Below are 19,115 nucleotides of genomic sequence, written 5' to 3'. Positions count from 1 at the left end.
CTTTATTGAATTCCCTTAGATAAAATGAACTAATTAGTTAGAAGACACATACTACCAAAGCTCTCTCAAGAAGAAACACATGACCTGAGTAGCCCTATATCTATTAAAGAACTTGAATTTGTGGTTTAAAAACTTTTACACAAAGAACTTTTGGTCAAGATGGCTTCACTGGTGAATTTTACCAAATATTTAAGAAAGCAATAATGCAAATGATAGACAAACTCTTCCAGAAAATTTAAGAGGAAGAATACTCTCCTATTCATTCTATGGGACTGTCATTACATTGATGCAAACCAAGACAAAATATTACAAAAAAAAAAAAAACAGATAAATATCCATCATGCAAAAATCCTAATTAGGAATAGAAGGAAGCTTCCTCAACTTAATAAAGGGTATTTATGAAATATCTATAGCTAACATCATACTTAGTGGTAAAAGACTCAATGCTTTATTCCTAAGATCAGGAACAAGGCAAGGATGTCTCATCTCACCACTTCTATTCAATATTATACTGGAGTTTCAGTGCAATAAGTCAAGAAAAAGATAAAAGACATCCAAGTTGAAATTGGAGAAGTAAAGCTATCTTTATTTTTAGACAACGTGATTATTTACGTAGGAAGCATTATGGAATCTACAAAAAAGTTACAGATGATTCAACAAAAGAACAAATGATCGCATTTCTATATGTTAGCAATAAACAACAGGAAATTAAAAAATGTTAAACTACCATTTATCATAACATCCAAAAATATGGAATACTTAGGATAAATCTGACCTAAGATGGGTAAGATCTATACACAAAAAACTACAAAACACTGCTGAGTGCAATTAAAGGTCTAAATAAATGGAAAGATATACCATGTCATGGGTTGAAAGATTCAACATTGTTGTGATGTCATCTCTGCCTATGATGAAACACCCTTAAGAAATGTATTAAACTTTGTTCATCCTGAAAACCTGTGCTCACTCTCCTTCATCCCCCTTCTTCCTCATCTCAAGCATCTCCAAATTTGCCCATTAAGCATGTGAAAAGCCTTTTTAGAGTATAGATTCTCATCAGAAAGGGAAAGCCCGAGTATTTTCCATTTTTTTTTTTTAGCCTTTGAGTCAAATGGGCCAGAATTAATTTTTACATCTGCAGGAAAGCAAAGAGCAGCTCTGAGATTTTATGTATGCATATGTGTATATACCTATAATTAAGCTACATACATATCTGAATAATTAAACTTCTAGGCTAAACTCTGAGATGTAAAGGACTTTCTCATTAATAAAATGTAAGCCAAACGGCTAGCAAAAGCACTGAGAATGAAAGAATTCTGAGCAAATTATAAAAGTGTTGGGGTCTCTGAGCTTTCCCTACAGCTCTCATCCTGGTTGGCTTTACTGTCCTGTCCCATTGGGTCAGGATGGCATTTCTGGCTCCATCCCACTTCCCTGGTCCCATCAGTCGAAACTGGTATGGGCTGCAGGGACCAAAGTACACCTCCAAGGCCAGCTGGGGGTCAGTCAGGAAGAGCCATGGTATGTTAGGCTTGGCTCCTATGAAGGAGCCCAGCTCGTCCATGTACGTGATGTAATCTGTCTGCAAAGTCTGGCTCTGGCCAAACCTGAGGAAAGAAAAGAACATATGGGAATGAGGGGCACAGTAAATAAAGCACAAATTTCTAATTTTCTAGCTCAGAAAATAGCATTTTAGTCGGCAGCTCCAGGATTATCCCATTCCTCCTTTTTTCCACAACAATGAGTTTATCATTTGTTCTGTGGCTATAAATGTGTTGATTCATTTTTTTTCCTCCTTCCTAATCTCTATCTAAATTTGATGTCATTTGGTCTTCTGTGGCCTGGAGTGAAAGGACCCCAGGATGCCAAGGTGACGGATCAACTTAGTTTATTCTTTAACACATGATTATTCTTTACATGACCTTGCTTGGGATCTGCCCCAGTGTTAGATTTTTGGGGCATGGCCTCATTTACTTTTAGGAACCCTGAAGAGCAGGCTAGCATTTAAGAAATGCGGTTGACTTTGGGGCTTCTCCTTTCCCTGCTTCTTATTCCTATTGGCCTGTAATATAAAGGCTGGTAAGGAGAGTGAGCTGTGTGAATGGTGAATAGGCGTGTCCACTTCGCAGAGCCGCCCTGTGAATTGGATGAGATGCAGGAGAGATTTTGTTGAGTCTGAAGCTTCCACCTCTACTCTCCTCTAGGTCCTTTGCCAGCAACTGTGTGGCAGAACTCAGTGAATGATGTGTTAGAGCTTGAAAGAAGAAAGAATCTTCTTACACAGACACCTCTTCATCCGAATAGGATTCATTATCTAATTATTCTTCCAACAGATTTTAATATAAAATTGGAAAAGAATTGATTTATATGGAAGTAGCTAACATAAAAAATACATTTAAATACGTGATGTCTAGCCACTTGAATGACTTTCTACAAATCCCCTTTATGGTGTACTTGAGAACACATGTTTGGATGAATCAGAAAGGAATGTTCTTTTATTTTTTATTTTCTTTTTATTTTTTGAGAGAGAGAGAGCACAAATGGGGGAGGGACAGAGAGAGAGAGAGAGAGAGACAGACAGACAGACAGACAGAATTCAAAGCAGGGTCCAGGCTCCGATGTGTCAGTGCAGAGCCCAATGTGGGGCTCGAACCCATGAACTGTGAGATCATGACCTAAGCCAAAGTCAGACGTCCAACCGACTGAACCACCCAGGTGCCCCGAAATGAATATCTTTTTAGAAGAAAATACTAGGGCAGGTGAACTCAGTTTGGTTCTTCATTTGGTTTTCTGATTACAGTGCTGCCACTGCTCAGTTCCCAGCTAGTTAACTTGCTGGCAGACATGTGGCTGATGGGAAAGGGCTTCTTGGAGACATTTGAGCTGGATAACATTTTGTTTAGGAGGCCTGTCCTCTGCATTGTGGGATGCTTTGTGGCATCCTTAGTTTCTACACATTAGATGCCAATAGCATGCCCTCCCCACTTGTGACAACCAAAAATGTCTCTGGACTTTGCCAAATGTTCCCTGGGGATCAAAATCACTCCCATGGAGAAACTACTCTAGAGTGTAGTTTGTACTATCCTACAGGTGACGTGTAATGACTATTATTTTCCTATCTCATACTGCTTGATCATAGCAAGTGTTCCAAAAATGTGAATTTTGACTAGTAAAAATATTGTAAAATATATCAACATTTTCCTACATATAAAGGAAAATCTTATGGTTTGTTTCATTGGCAAGTACAATCTCTTACCACTTGAGTTTTTTCCCCATTTTCTCATCAATGTTATCCATCATTTCATTTGTAGTTGGCAAGGTGCATGAGTCTAGAAGAGAAATGGGGAAAGAAGTATTAAAAAAGATTTAAAAAAATCAGAAATATATAATGACACATGATGATTTTTTCATAGTGTTTTTTAAAATTTCTTTATTTTATTTTTTAATGTTTTTATTTATTTTTGAGAGAGAGAGAGAGAGAGAGAGAGAGTGAGTGGGGGTGGCCAGCAGAGAGAGGGAGACACAGAATCCGAAGCAGGCTCCAGTCTCTGACTGTCAGCACAGAGCCCGATGTGGGGCTCGAACTCACAAGCAGTGAGATCATGACCTGAGCTGAAGTCAGACACCCAACTGACTGAGCCATCCAGGCACCCCTGATTTTTTTGTAGTATTTATGAACTGTATCCCTAAAAGATTTTATATCAAGAGGAGCTGCCTTTGGTATCTTTAGTAGAATAACAATTTATAGAAATAAAGACTTGAGAGGTCAATGAACCCCCCTCTATAAATAGCAGGGCTGGCCTGCAGTGAGACAGTGGCAACAAAGAAGTTTGTAGCTTCAGATCACCTAATCTCATATTTCTGTGACATCCTAGAGGACCTAATCCCCAACATGCCTTAGATACACTTTATGTATATTAATATCATAACAGCTTCTTCATACTTCTTATTTGCATCCTCTTATTAAGAATTCTCTCCAGAAGTAATCTTCACTCTAAGGTACATGCCTATTAACATGGAACAGCGGAAGGACGCATGGGTTTTCCAGCATTAGCCTGCGGCCAGGAAGCATCAGAAAATTTTAGAGCTTTGCAATACGTTATCAGTGGAGGGGTCATCTGATTGCTGACTGTAGCTCTTTTGCCTTTGTCACCATGGCAGAAAGCTATTATGACATTCACAGTGCATGAATACTTCCTAGTCATTGTTAGCACCTTACCTCTCCTGGTACGGTTGTGGTCAGATGTTTGCTAGAATTTTTGTCTGCTTTGATGTTGTGTCCCAAGTGCCAAGATGGAGCCTGGCACATAGTAGTTGCTCAATAAATATTTGCTGAATGAATAAATACCACCTTTTGTTTCATATACATTTCTTGGGCTTATGAACTGTAGCCATTTTTTTTTTTTTTTTTGTAAAACCCCAGGTACTTGGCACTGTTGTTCCTTTAAGAGGAAAACACAATGCAAGTATTTTACAGAGGAACAACCTTGTAAAGGATTTCATAACAGGGATTATTTCAATAATGATCCTTTGTGTACATTTGAAATAGAAGCTTACTTACCCACAACATTTTTAGAAAACATCCATTCTAGGATTGTAATGTTTTCTTCATTACCTGTAAATTTATTACCTAAGTTTTTACGGACAGTATGTTAGGTAAGGTATACACCTATGTTGGCCAAGGTTTTCGGACCCTTGAATAAAAAGACACTTTAATAATGATCAATATGACTGAAGTAAATTAAATCTATATATTTGACACATTGCCTTTCTCCATGTAATCCTCATGTTCTTGATTTCCTTACATAAGCATACTTGTAGACCCTAGAGTCTGGATTGGAGGGGGAGGAGAAGTAGGTGCATAGAGTAGGAGTGGCCTGCCATTGTTATTCTGACACAGTTTGATGCCAATCGGGTGCCCGCAACATCCACCAGGGCCCTTCTGACCTTCACAATGTATCTTGACATTGCAGTTATCCACTGCTGTCTTTCTCTTGCTTAACGCCTTGCAAACTCCCTCCAATAGTCCCTCCAATCTCCCTATGAGCTCTTTAACACAGCTCTTAAGGCCGTCTGTGTTCTAGTCTATCTCTCTGTTTCTTGCCACTCCCTGCCTCTGATTTATATTCCTGTACAGAAAACATCCTAAAACTTCCCCTATTTTAGCATCCCCCTGGCTCTATTTTAGGCTATCTAAGGTCACGGAGTGTGTCTTGTTCCCTTTAGATCCTGAGCACCTAGGACAGTACGTGGCATATAGAAGGTGCTCAGTAAACGTTCACTGACTAAATGGATAAAAGACAGAATGGCCGACCTACTTGCAAACACTTTAGCAGCCCAGCGAGCCTGGAGGTCAGCTGTGGGGATGGCAGCCCCAAGGGACTGGACAAGGCCAATCACAGCCAAGGTTGGCTTCTCCATTAGTGGGGGGAAGATGCCTTTAAACAAGGTGACCTCATTGTTTCTGCTTTTGATGATGGAGTCATCAAGGAAGGGGTAGGCATAATCATAGCCTGTTGCAAAGATGATGGAGTCGATGGCCTCAAACACAGTCCCATCCTCAAACACAGCCGAGGTCTCTGTGAACTCCTTCACATTGGGCTTGATGGACACGGTGCCACACAGGATGCGGGATGGGAGCTCATCGTTGAACACAGGCTCTTTTCGCAGGGAACTGTTCAGAAACAAGAGACAGACTTTTGCTGTAATGCACCAATTCCAAGAAATATCTGCAACAGTCCATAGCACTGGAACCAGATTTGAAGAGCTAAACCTTAGCGCGAGGACCTCTGAACTCTTCTCTTGTGGCAACTTTTTTTTTTTACTATTGCCTGCAACAATCCTTAAGAATTCTGTCTGAGCTGCCTCTTTGGGTCCTTTGAAACTTGAAGATTCCCTTATGGGTACTTATACTATTTGGGGATTGGCCAAATAGATGACAATCAAACTAATTCCTAGACATAATCAGTGGTTAAGAATGCAGACTCTGGGAGACACCTGGGTGGCTCAGTCAGTTAAGTGTCTGACTTCGGCTCAGGTCATGATCTCACGGTTCATGAGTTTGAGCCCTGTGTCGGGCTGCGTGCTGACAGCTTGCTTGGAGCCTAGAGCCTGCTTTGGATTCTGTGTCTCCCTCTCTCTCTTTGTTCTTCCTCCGCTTGCACTCACTCTCTCTCTCTTTCAAAAATGAATAAAAATAAAAAAAAATAATAGAAAGGTTTATAATCAATCTCCATCTCTCACTAGTGACTACTCTGTATTTGTTTCCTTATGTGTAAAATGGGGATAGCGATAGAATCTACCTCCTATGGTTAGAACTAAACGAACAATTACCCATAAAGCACTTAAAACAGTGCCTCTGCCTCATGCAAGCGTCATTATTATACGTGAACTATTATTATAAGTAAGGTCTTTGATTTGAGCAAATCAAACTGGCTGTGGCGAGCTGTTACACTGTCATGTGTGGCTTCCTTTCCACAGCTGTGGTCCTAAAAGAAAGTGTAACAACTTTAACACTGCACTTTGGTTGCCAAAATTCTGGGAGTGATGTGCTTTGCGACAACATTCTTCATTTTGACTCACCTTTCCTTTTGGGGCGTTTTGGAATGTACTCCAAGTATCTCAAAGACTCAGAAAGTTTATAAATCTTAGAATGTGCCTGTATACTTCCATATCTTTCTCTGCCTCTATCATTCTGGAACTTTGTCTCTTACCTTACCAGGTGACAAAAAGTAGGTCTCAGTAAAACCTGGTTTTATTCCCCCCACTCGAGGGAGGAGTGAGAAGGTGTTATCAAAACCTTAGGGTGCTTGGAACCCTTTCTGAGAGGGAGCTTCATTCTTAGAATGAATGGATTTCCAAACCTATGTTTCGTTGTCTAAAGGGCAGAGTCAGACTATGATTTGCAGTTAGTCTTACAAGACCAAAAGTCTTCATCAGCTCAGGCTTTGGAGTGTCTATTACATTAAACATAAGTTTAAATGCATGAAATCAACGTTTTTTGTTGGTTGGTTGGTTGGTTGGTTGGTTTTATCTTTAAGGATACAATAGTCTGCCAGACTAAGTAGGATAAATGCTGTGGAGTGAGGGTCTGACTCTTAAACCTGGCATTTCCTATTTCAATTTACGGTTTCCTCTTACTTTGCCTCACCTGATTCTCTAACACAGTGAAACCTTTCTTTGAAACGTTTTTAAGGATTTTATTTTCAAGTAATCTCTATACCCAACACGGGGCTCCCACTCACAACCCCGAGATCAAGAGTAGCATGCTCGCTGACTGCACCAGCCAGGCGCCCCCCCCCCCCCCCCCCACAATGAAACATTTTTGCTAGCATGGGCCAAGATGAAATTTCTTAGTGAGTCCTTTCTTGTCTTAGCCACTCGAATATTTTTCTATGGACGTACTGATTCTTCTACTTAGAGTGCCTTTCTAATTAGCAGGTGTCAGGCTCTGTCTCTACAGAAAAATAAATAAACCAAAGCTTGTTAATTTTACCGGCTACATCAGTTTTGTGAATCTCCACTGCTTTCCATGTTCCATGCCTCCTGACTGTCCTGCTAACATTCCAATCTTTCCACGGTGGAAGAGGTGTGTACTTTCATTCTGAGATTTTCTACTTTCTGAGACATGTCTATTAATATCACTTGGTTAACTGCTCCTTACAAGTGTATTAGAATATCCGAGACTAGTAAGAACCAATATCTGTAAAGCTTTATAGTTTACAAAATGCCTTATATATTTTTATCTTGCTGCATACCACAATAGTCTTGAGGACTAGGTATTAAAATTGCGATCCCCATTCACTTACAAGCATGGATGAGGTATTTCTCAAAAGAACAATTCATGAGACGGTTCTGCCCTCAAAATTCTATGCTTTAGCTTGGAGCTATCATAAATGAATCTGTCATGTCAGGGGGATCTACTGCCCCGCTCCTTGGCCTTTTGTATTCTCCCATATTTCTTTCTCCGCCAGAGACATTTCCATACGATTTTCAACCCATACGTGCTCTCTGGGTATACTGTGCCACTCATGCAGTCCTCGGTTTCATCTCAACAACCTCAGTGAGACAGCTAAAGTAAGATCTAGAGAGAAAGAGTTCAACTGAAGCGAGTGCCCCGCTTTTTTAAGTGATAAAATACGTGTTACTTGTAGTACCCATTTAAAGGCATCAGGCCGAAGTTCTCATGCTTAAACCACGTGTTCATCTTCTTCACGTATAACCAGTCAGAGACAAATGAAGGCAGGGCATTCCGGAGAAAGGATGCAAAGCGGGTAACATACACCATGTCCCAAGGGTAGCCATTGTCCCAAACCCGGCTCATGACCCAGGAGCCACTTCTGGTACTGATAACGACCTGGTGGGGAAGGCAACATAGACTTCAGTGTCACACTGTAGGAAACAAGCAGATATGACACAATGGACGTGTTTTATGGACATCTCCATGCATTGCCCTCCGTATCCAGGCGGAAGCATTTTTATTTTTATTTTTTTAATATTTTTGGGGGCACCTGGGTGGCTCAATCGGTCAAGTGTCCAACTTTGGCTCAGGTCATGATCTCGCGGTTCGTGAGTTCGAGCCCCGCCTCGGGTTCTGTGCTGACAGCTCAGAGCCTGGAGCCTGCTTCGGATTTTGTGTCTCCCTCTCTCTCTGCCCCTCTCCCACTTGTGCTTTCTCTCTTTCTCAAAAATAAATAAACATTTATTTATTTTTTTATAAATAAACATTTAAAAAAAGAAATATTTTTAAAGTATATATGTGTGTGTGTGTGTGTGTGTGATATATATATTCACACACATACACATACACAAAGAGAGAGACAGAGAGAGAGAAGGCACATAGGGTAGGGACAGAGAGAGAGGGAGGGAGAATCCCAAGCAGTCTCCTCACTGTCAGCACAGAGCCCAGCCCCATGAACCTTGAGGTCATGATCTGAGCTGAAACCAAGAGTCAGCTGCTTAACCGACTGAGACTCCTAGCCACCCCTGGAAGAAGCAATTTCAGAGAGTTGGGTCAGGATGAATCGCCTATGACTGAGACTAGGTAGAGATGGAACTACTCTGTCTCTCCACCCAAGAGGAAGAGTGCATAGTTGTTGAAATAATGAGAACCTGACAGCCGGGAACAAGAGAGCTGTGTATTCAGTTGTGACAGGTTTAATCTTCACAGACTCAGAGACATGATGGTAGGCCTGGTGGGGACCAGCCAATCCAGGGCCTCAGTGAGGGTGGGTGGTTGAGGGTAGTTGCTGGGTTGGGTGGGAGAAACATAGCTAAATCTCTACCTGAAATCAGGCTGAGGAGAGGTCAAGAAGTTAATTCTGTTCTTTGTCTGATGTTTTCTCTTCCAGTCCTTCTGTGCCCACCTCATGACCTCGTCTGGACACTCAGACCATGGCAGCTGCCTCAGCCCTGAGAGCTACTTGTCTCTTCTGCCACTTTTGTGATAACCCGAGGGAGTTTGACACCAAAAATGTCATTAGGTTTTATTCCGTTTAAGAATTTGTTTACTGAGGACCGATTTCCTTAAAAATAGGTTAAGCTCTTTAAGGTCTGTTGGTCATGGATGATTCAGCATAGAGTCCTCTGGGAAGCCTCCCTTGACTTCATCCAGGCTAAGTTAGGTTCTCTTTTCATGGTGCGGCCACACCTAATGTCACAGAAGGCTTATTACCTCCGTTCATGAAGGTCTGTGTACCTGTCCTCCCACCTCCACCCACTGACAGCTCCTGGAAGTCAGAAATAGTCTGACTTATTTCCGTGTTTATTGCTAGTCTGACATAGTTCTGGCATATAACAGGTGCCCAGCATTTGTTGAGCACTGGCTATTAAACGGATAGAAGACGGTGGGAACAAAATCTTCTATATCTCAGACTTCCAGAATGATAAGCAAAACACCTTTTGCATGGTAAGAACTATGATAAGAACTACTGCTAAATAAGTAAAGGCAGATCCTGACTAGCAACCAGTTTGCTGGGAGGTGAGCAGAACATAAAATTAAGACAAAACAATGCATTCATGTATGTCTACACACGTACACTTACCTCTGGTTCCGGTAGAACGCGCTTCCTTGCTAGCATGGGCCACGTTACCTTGCTTCACAGGGACCATGTCTCTAGTCCTCCTCGATTCAATGGGCATATGCCACAGGTGGATCCCTTGTAGTATGACATGTGAGCACGAGCCTCGGCGCCCAAGCTGTTGATTTAATAGCACACCTGTACCCTAAGTTTGTTTCCCGAAGTGTACCTGTGTAGCCAGACGGCTGAGCTCAACAGCAATGTCAGATCCTGAGTTCCCCAGGCCAATGACAAGGACCCTCTTCCCCTTGAAGGCGTCCGGGTCTTTATAGTCCCTGCTGTGGAGATAGTGGCCTTGAAACTGGTGTAGGCCTAAGTGGAACATGAGGAGGGATTTGAGCTGATTTTCAGAAGACATGGTGAAGACTCACTTTTTCAATTTTTTTTTTTAACTCCTGTTATCAGTCTTAATTTTGAAAAACAGTTTCCTAGTTGAAACGCATTTATCCTTTTTGACACTAAACCCCCAAATAAGTACTTACTGTGCCTTAAAAACCTATGATATGGGAACTTCTATTTTGATAATAATAACTAGTATTTATTGAGTGCTTACTGTGGGCTAGGATCTATATGCTTAAACAAACACTTAATCTTGATGACATCTCTGTATGGCAGATATCATTATCTTTTAAAAGATAAGGAAGTCGAGACAAAGAAGTTAAGTGACTTGTCCAAGATCATATGCTAAGGAACTAGTGGAATAAGAGGTTGAGCCCAAGTGTTCTAAGCCTAAATATACTGCCTCTTAACCTTCATGCTTTCCATCTTCTATTCTCCCTGAATCTCTACTTATTCATGTATTTATTTATAAATATTTTCTAGATTTTATTTTAAAGTAATCTCTACACCCAATGTGGGGCTTGAACCCACAACCCCGAGATCAAGAGTCACACATTCCACTGACTGGGCCAGCCAGGTGCCTCTGGGTGCCTCTTTTAATTATCTCGGCCTGTGAACATCATGGCTTGAGATCAGAACTCTAATATTTTAGAGTAGACCTGTGTTCCTATTGTAATGGAGGAGGAAGGAAGGAGAGAGTGAGGTTACCTGTGTATTATATTTATTTGATGTTTGGTGCTTTTGCATACTAATGGAGTGTGCCACTACACACACACACACGCGCGCGCGCGCACACACACACACACACACACGCACACACACACATACTCACTGAAATTTCTAAAGTGAATTTGCAAAGTGTGGATATAGATGACATTTAAAAACCCTTCCTCCATAAGGACCTGTATCGTCAACTGATCTCTGACTTGCAGCTTCTTGATTCTTTTAGCGTAAGGGTTCAGGAGAACAATGATTTCTGTATTTATCATCAGACTTAAAAATTTGGTTTTGAAATCTTTGGAACCTTAAGAATAATCATTATGGACAGTCTATGGAAAGATCTAGCTCAACCCTTGGTGCTTGTGTATAAATCCCCAGACTATTATACGTTTTCCAAACTTACCAGGAAAAGAATCAGTTGGTAGATTGGGGTATACGTGATGTCCCGAACAAATCATTATAGCGTCAAAAATAGTAGATTCCTGTTTCCCATCCTTTTCTGAAACAACTTCCCATTGTCCAGTGACTAAGAAGCTGGGACATTTCTTTATGCTAGAAACCAGGGTCTTAAAGAAAACCAGAAAGAAATTCCTTCTATTTACAATTCTGTGGGTTTTAATTTTCTTGCAGTGTTTCTGCAGAGGAAGTAATTGTTATGAGCTTGCCTGATCGTTGAGAAATATAGGGAGGACATTAAAACAAGGAGTCACAGTGAATCTTCAAATCTTCCAAGGAAAATCACTCACTGGGGCCTATTTACTTTTGTGACATCTAGTTAATAGATTTGGGGTAAATTACACTGAATCTTGTGAAAGAGGCCATGTCATTTGCTTCCTGCCATCCTCTACTGAAATTCATGGCCTCTTTCTCTCTGACCTCATTTTCTATCAATTCCATAAATGTGGGAATGTCTCAGGGTTCAATCCTTATTTCTCCGTGGTGACATACACTCTCCCTTGGAAATATTAGCCACTTCCATAGTATGACTATTTATGTAAATAAGTGTGAAATCATATTAAATTAAATATAATAAATAAAATAATCATAGATAAGTGAAATTATATTAAATGTAATCACAATTCATGATATGGTTGATTATTTTTCTCACTACATATATGTGCTTTGGATTTCACAGTCATGAACCGAGGTTAAGACCTGTGAGCAAACATGAAGTATTATTGTTATTTGCAGAGAGCACATCTCTGCCTTAACTGCTGTGTCTCCTCATCTAAGAAACTAAGTGGGTGAAGGATGAGGGCAATGGCTGTATTATTCATTCATATTTTACTCTCCTTATAATGGCAGAACTTCTGAAGAATGGCATGTTTTCTTGAACCACAACTCATCGGCCTTGAACCCACAGAAATCTAAATATGGACTAGACAGTCTGGGATTGTTTCTTTTTTTTTTTTTTTAATTTTTTTTTTTCAACTTTTTTTTTTTTTTTTTTATTGGGACAGAGAGAGACAGAGCATGAACGGGGGAGGGGCAGAGAGAGAAGGAGACACAGAATTGGAAACAGGCTCCAGGCTCCGAGCCATCAGCCCAGAGCCTGACGCGGGGCTCGAACTCGGACCGCGAGATCGTGACCTGGCTGAAGTCGGACGCTTAACTGACTGCGCCACCCAGGCGCCCCGATCTGGGATTGTTTCTAACACGTGACAGTGTATGGGGTGGAACATATGCTATGATAGTTTAGGCTTCTCCAGTATTTGCGATGATATTCTAAAAGTTCTCGGACACTAGTGGAGGACATTTTTAGGGGTGAGAAAGCACAATGCACGAATACTTTATAATCCGAACCAACATTTGATTGGTGAGCTGTCCAAACATGGAGCTCTGATTTCTGTAAAGAAGTCTGTATCCTTGCTTCCCACCCCCCTCCAACCGATAGACATACTGGGATCAACAGCACAAGGCGTAAGACCCTTACCTCAAACTGTATATATCTTAAAAGATTCTTCTTTTGAGCAAATGTCTTTATGTATTCCTGGAGTTTGCTGTGGTGCATGTAGTTGGGGTAATCATCAGGATAAGGGAAGTCTGGAAAGCACATCATCTCTTTGGAAGAGTTGGTGAATACCGACTGGTAAATGCTGGCTCTGCCCTCTTCGGCATGGTCCTAGGAAGAGGAAGAAAGCTTAAAAAGGAGGCCAAGGATGATGTTTCCCTCAGTGAAAACTCAAGTTTTGGTGACTGAAACCGTTTTCATGTGTATAAAAAAGACATGAAAACAATTCACACTTCTCTGTGAGATGCAGCAAAGAAAGCCTTTAGCACAGCACCTGGCGCAGAGCTGGGACCCTACACCTTAGTTCTCTTCCTCGAATTACCCCCACGTTACATCTGTGTCTGTAGTCCCGTAGTGTTTTCTTCCTTTTTCCAGTCACAGCGCCGGTTCTGATCTCACGGTCATGTTAAAGGGACACAATTAAATGGTCCAAAGGAGGGTGCAGTTTTTAGTCTATTCGATCGGCTGTTTGATTCGAACACTTCACTTGAAGTGGAGGGTTTATTCATTTGGCATAATCAGGCCCCCTTAGATTCCTGCGTGCCACCTGGTTCACCTCCTCCCCGCCCCCCAGGATTTCTGATTCAGTGTGTCTAGCGGGGAGCCTGAGAATCGGCATTTCCGATAGTTGCAGGCGATGCTGATGCCGCTGGTCCGGGAACCGCACTTTGAGAACCGCTGCTCTCTTGTGGATGAACTCGGTGCTGGGGGACCTCCCTAACCACCAGTTAGTGGCACTTGCTCCTCACCGAAGAGACGCAGGAAACCAGGAGCCTCAGAACTTGTATCACATCTTGCCACTTCATTATGGAGCCGCTATGTGATTGAAAACTGGCTTCTTTTTGAGAAGTAGTTGAAGGCTAAATGGAAAACAAACATTTCCTCTCTGCTGTAAGGGCAGGATAAAAATTCACACGATGTGCTGCCTTGAAAATACATTAAAAAGCTGGCAGCCTCCGCTTCCCCCAAACCCAAAGGAACCTTCATGAAATGTGGGAACGGGATGGAATGACATGTTCCTGCCGGATCAGGACATCAATCATCCTCCAGCCCCAAACTGACCTCTGGAAGATACAGACCAAAAGTGCTGGAATGGTTGAGAGGCTTGTGTCTGGGGCTGGGGTGGGGGTGGGGGTGGGGACCGGGGCTGCCTGAGGCCCCTGTTTGGCTTTAGGTTGGGATGAAAACTTCCTCTATGCACGGTTGCTGTGTTTTTCATAAATAGCCAGGCTCAGAGATGTTAACGTTCTTAAGCCTCACTCTGAAATTTCTGCGACGATCAGAAAAAGGGTGACAGCTTGTGCCTAGTGGATTTTCAGGTTTGAGTCTTTCCCGTTCACCCACAGCCCGACCTTTGGTTCGTTGTTGTGAGAAGGAGAAGTGAGCAGAAGGAGTGAGGGGAGGGAAGGCGGGCTTCAGGCAGGGGTCTGGTTAAAAAAATGTAAGACTCCGCTCTGGGAAACAGAGTGGATAAGACCTTGGATTATTTCCATCATTAATGAATTTCTGCTCTTTCGCCTCCTGACCCCAGCCTATCCGATCATAACAGAGTGAAGAGTATGTACCCGACAGCTCCTTGGAATTTCCCCTAACAGGCTGTTCTACAAACAAAGGAAAACGCTTGTGTTATATAACAACAGACAATTGCTCCAGAGAGCTAGTATTTCCAGTTTCTGCTTGTGGCGTAGTTTAAGTGGCTGGTGAGCAAGTTAAGCTCAGACTCTGCCTCTGGCTGAGAGGGCTTGCCCTAGACCCAGAGATCCAAGCAGCTGCGGTCACGTTGTCACGGCCTGTGTTGGGTTATAACTGCATCTGTGTCTCGTCTTTCCCGCTAGAACATAACCAACCGGGGGGCGAGGTCAGAGGCTAACTCGAGAATGTTGTGCACGCGTGTCAAGCAGTCTGGCTTGATCTTCTTTCAGACTCTGCCTGTCAATCCCACTTCTGCTTGTCTAAAGATACCCTCAAGGTCCAGCTCCAAAGTTGCCCCCTTCGTCATGCCTTTCCTTGCCTCTCTCTCACCAACCTGAAGTCATCCCTTACCTCTACCAAGCTCTGATTGACTTTACTGCCCGAATCGCATATTCGCACATATTACGGTCATTCTGAGACTTGTTTTCTCTGATTTTAAAAAGCTGGCTGCCTGCTGTACCTCTTATCTGCAGCTGTACCTAACATTGTACCCTATCCATAGTGTACTCTGAATGTATTTGTTGAATAAATGAGTGGATGAGTGGAACAAAAGTCCAGGGAGTTCTGGTTCCATTGTTTTCCCCTTTTGCAATCAAAATAATACCCACCTATTGTACACGGCTTGTTGAACAACTTGTTAATTAATCTTTTGAGAACACAAGGCCTTAATATTGGGGGATATGAAACTAAAACATGCTCGCATTCAGCCTGCTAGTGTTTAAGTCTCATTTGGTTTCCGTTTTGCAGAAAAAGCATGTGGTGAAAAGTTCAGAATTATCAGGTGTCTTTCTTCCAAAATACCTTCTGCCTAACAGGACTTGCAAGATAAAAGCTTATGTAACCCATTTTTCAAAAATCCCTTTCTAAACATGCATCGAACCCAGCAGGTTTTCTTGGAAAAGAAGAGAAGGGTTCACCTTTTGGCTATAAGGCGAATGGTGCAGATATAATGTCTTCATGCCAAGTATGTATCATCTATATCCAATCACAATGGCCGAGAAATTCAGGACAGAAAGATAGAAGTTTCCCCGACCTGTCTTCCACAATTAGAGTATTTTTATGTATTTACATCCCCATGGGGTCTTTGAGTATAATTCTTATAACCAGTGACCTATGGAAGAAAGATACCCATCTTGTGGATAACCTGGAGACTGATTTTGCATTTTACTCATCTGTCATATATTGCTTCCTTAAATAAATGTTGTGATCTGGCTGCACTGGTTAACTTACAAATTCCCGGATATACCATGTTCACTGCCTCCCCATGCCTTTCACGCTGGTCCCTTCTACCGAGAAACCTCTCCCACCGGGTACTGGCACATTGTTGGTGACCGCATGTCCATGGGGTGCCATTCACAGACTACAGTGGAAATGGCACTCTGGAGTTATGTCACATAGTGGTCCTCTACGTTCCTTGTCTGAGAACACCCTTCAAGTCTCAGCCAAGTACTCTCCCTGCAGGAAGTGTCCCTTGACCTGAGAACATTTCAGTAGCCACCCCCCACCCCATCTCCTAAATCTCAAAGCACTTGTTCATTAAGTTGACCATCACCAAGGGCTGTCTCATTGTTGTAAAGTATTATAATCTCTTATTTGAAATTCATAGGGCCAGATATATTTTGGAATCTGTAGATTTTTGGATTTTTCTCCATAACACTTCTAGTGAGAAGTGGGACAGCACCCTATCATCAGACACAAGAAAATTTCTGCAGTGAAACACAAAGTGGGACAAATAAAGATTATAACTAGCCCAATGTCAATTCAGCTCATGTTTTCTGATCTTATGACTTCAGGAAAGGTTTTGCCATCAAATGAATTTTTGCCAATCTTTCTATCAAAGGATTGTGGACCTGTGTTATGGCTTGTTTCACCAAATGGATTGGAAACCATTTATGTAAAGTAATTATGTCATGCATTTGTCATCCCAGTACCTAGCACAAAACTCTGCCAAAATAGATATTCAAGCAGCATTTAATTGTTGCTAATGAGATCATGGAGAACCATTTCATGATTTAGGCTAAGCTGGTCACATCTCCCTGAGCAAATGTAAATAAAGATAATTGAATCCTTAAAAAAATAACTTTTGGGGTGCCTGGGTGGCTCAGTCTGTTAAGCACCTGACTCGATTTTCGCTCAGGTCGTGATTTCACAGTTCTTGTGATCGAGCCCTGTATGGGCTCTGCCCTGATGGTGTGGAGGCTGCTTGGGATTCTCTGTCCCCCTCTCTCTCTGCACCCACCCTCTCAAAAATAAATAAATAAGCATCTTTTTAAAAAAATAATTCTTGATCATTTCCTAATGGAGATGATCTTATATCTCATATAATACTTTCAGGATTATAGGACCTCACAAATTAAAAAAAAAAAAAGACTCTTGAGATGAATACAAAGATGTCCTAAGTTAGCACTGGTGTATTCTACTAGAGCAACCTGTTGTTGTAGGTTGGGCGAGCACTGAGACCAAGACAGAATTTGGCTATAAGGTGAATGGTATGGATATAACGTCTTCATGCCAAATATATAGCGTCTATATCCAATCACAATGGCTGAGACATTCAGGACAGAAAGGATAGAAGTTTCCCCAATGTGATTTTCAAAATTTAAACATGTTTTGTATAGTGAATATTTACTAATTATATCATTTGTCCAACCATGAGCCTGTATGGCAAAGACAAATCAGTTTTTTCTTTGGTTTTGGAGTTGGTTGGAGTATTCAATAACCACACACACAACACACACAGTCATTGTTTATCATAACTTACAGTGTCTTCCTGATAGACATGAGGTAATTATAGAATCACATCCCATTGCAGTTGGAAGGCATTTTAAAGGAAACTTAATTTCCAGCCTCAACATCTGACAAATGAGCATTTGAGGTCCAGAAAGAAAAAAGCGACTTGCCGAAAATTAATCTTTCCGGAAAACCTAAGAGTTGAAATTAACTGAGAACTTCTGATCTTGGTCTACCTTTCTCCTTTTCTTTTTCTTTTCTTTTTTAATCCCCTTTATGTTCCTAGGATTTCTCAGCAATAGGGAACAGGGATAGATTCCATTCATTTACATGGGGGAGGCAGTGGTGCATTTTTGTTTTTGTTTTTGTTAGAAATTACCGACATTAGCACCCTTTACAGCCTGGAGATCTGGACTCTGTTACACAGGTAACATTGATTTATGAGCTGGTATGAAGTAGTTTTGAGTGATTGGACATTAGCATGATGGGAGAGAGAAGATTTTACTTTCCAGATCTGGAGCTTTTGTGACCTTCCTCCCAAGTCTGTATAGAACCGATCAGATTTGGTTTGCAGAACCACCCATCTCCCTTCTGTTGATATTCCAGTGCTTTCCCACTCACCAAGAATTTCCACAGGCCTCCAATATCATTGCTCCTCTCAAAGCAGGTGGGTTCCAGCCCCTCTTCCAGGCAGCACCGGATGGAGGCCAAGCCACTGACACCAGCTCCGACGATGGCCACTCTCTTCCCCATGATCACCAGGAGGAGGGTCTGGAGATAGCTTCTTCAGAAGAGTGTCCCTGAATACTTAGGATTTTTCGGTAGGAAGAACCAGCCAAGGTTTATGGGTCAGGATCCTCACCTTACGACAAGAAGACATAATGCACATTAACAATTTATACTCACTAATTTTTTTACCACTCTTGCTATTGTATGATACCAAATCTGGTTTCTTCTCCAGCTTATTTGAGATGCCCCAAATAGCAGAATCAGGGAATGCTGGAGCAGGAAGGACCTTAAAGTTCATCAGTCTAATGCTCTCAAGTACAAATGCAGCAATAGTCACTCCTAGAAGATTAGAAATTGTTTCTTTGACATCTTGCAGCTAACAAGCAAAGGAGTTGGAGTCAGAACTCAAGCCTTCTGCATGAAATCCACTGTTCCAAATCACCCCTACTCACTTTGAATGCTTGGCTCTACGGGGTTTAGTCTTAACGCACTCCCTTCCTTTCCTCAGCGAGCCCGCAGTGTTTTAAATGTAGAAAAAAATGGCTTTTAACATTGTCTTTTCATGTAAAAATTGAGGAAGGGGGAGGAGTTATTAGTCTTAAAGTAGAAATTCCTTTTTTTTTTTAATTTTTCATGACGTAGAACCCTGCTAAAGAGGAGGACTGAGTGTGGTGGAGATAGCAGAAGGGGGGAGAGGGGGTAGAGGAAGAAAGGGATTGCGGAAGGGCAAGAATGAGGTCCCTGGCCCAGGTTCCAAAAAATAAAATAGTAACTGATACTGTCACAGAGGCTGTAAAGTGAAGCCTCTGGAAGAT

The 19,115-nt window shown here is 41.8% G+C and overlaps 1 protein-coding gene across 1 annotated transcript; it reads right to left on the bottom strand.

The window, feature by feature from the left end:
- Nucleotides 1-620: 620 nt before the first annotated feature.
- Nucleotides 621-18,808, bottom strand: LOC122211663 (putative dimethylaniline monooxygenase [N-oxide-forming] 6). Its single transcript, XM_042924978.1, has 9 exons — nucleotides 18,753-18,808; nucleotides 18,193-18,433; nucleotides 13,072-13,260; nucleotides 11,542-11,704; nucleotides 10,249-10,391; nucleotides 8,157-8,356; nucleotides 5,319-5,674; nucleotides 3,257-3,329; nucleotides 621-1,607 (listed from the first exon to the last, which is right to left on the bottom strand). Exons 2-9 carry the CDS (start codon nucleotides 18,322-18,324, stop codon nucleotides 1,265-1,267), a joined length of 1,599 nt encoding a protein of 532 aa, XP_042780912.1. The 5' UTR covers nucleotides 18,325-18,433; nucleotides 18,753-18,808; the 3' UTR covers nucleotides 621-1,264.
- Nucleotides 18,809-19,115: the final 307 nt, after the last annotated feature.

Source organism: Panthera leo, chromosome F3, assembly GCF_018350215.1.
Source record: "Panthera leo isolate Ple1 chromosome F3, P.leo_Ple1_pat1.1, whole genome shotgun sequence".
Taxonomy (NCBI): Eukaryota; Metazoa; Chordata; class Mammalia; order Carnivora; family Felidae; genus Panthera; species Panthera leo.
Note: the sequence above shows the minus strand (reverse complement) of the source record. Positions and strands in the feature narration are given on the sequence as shown.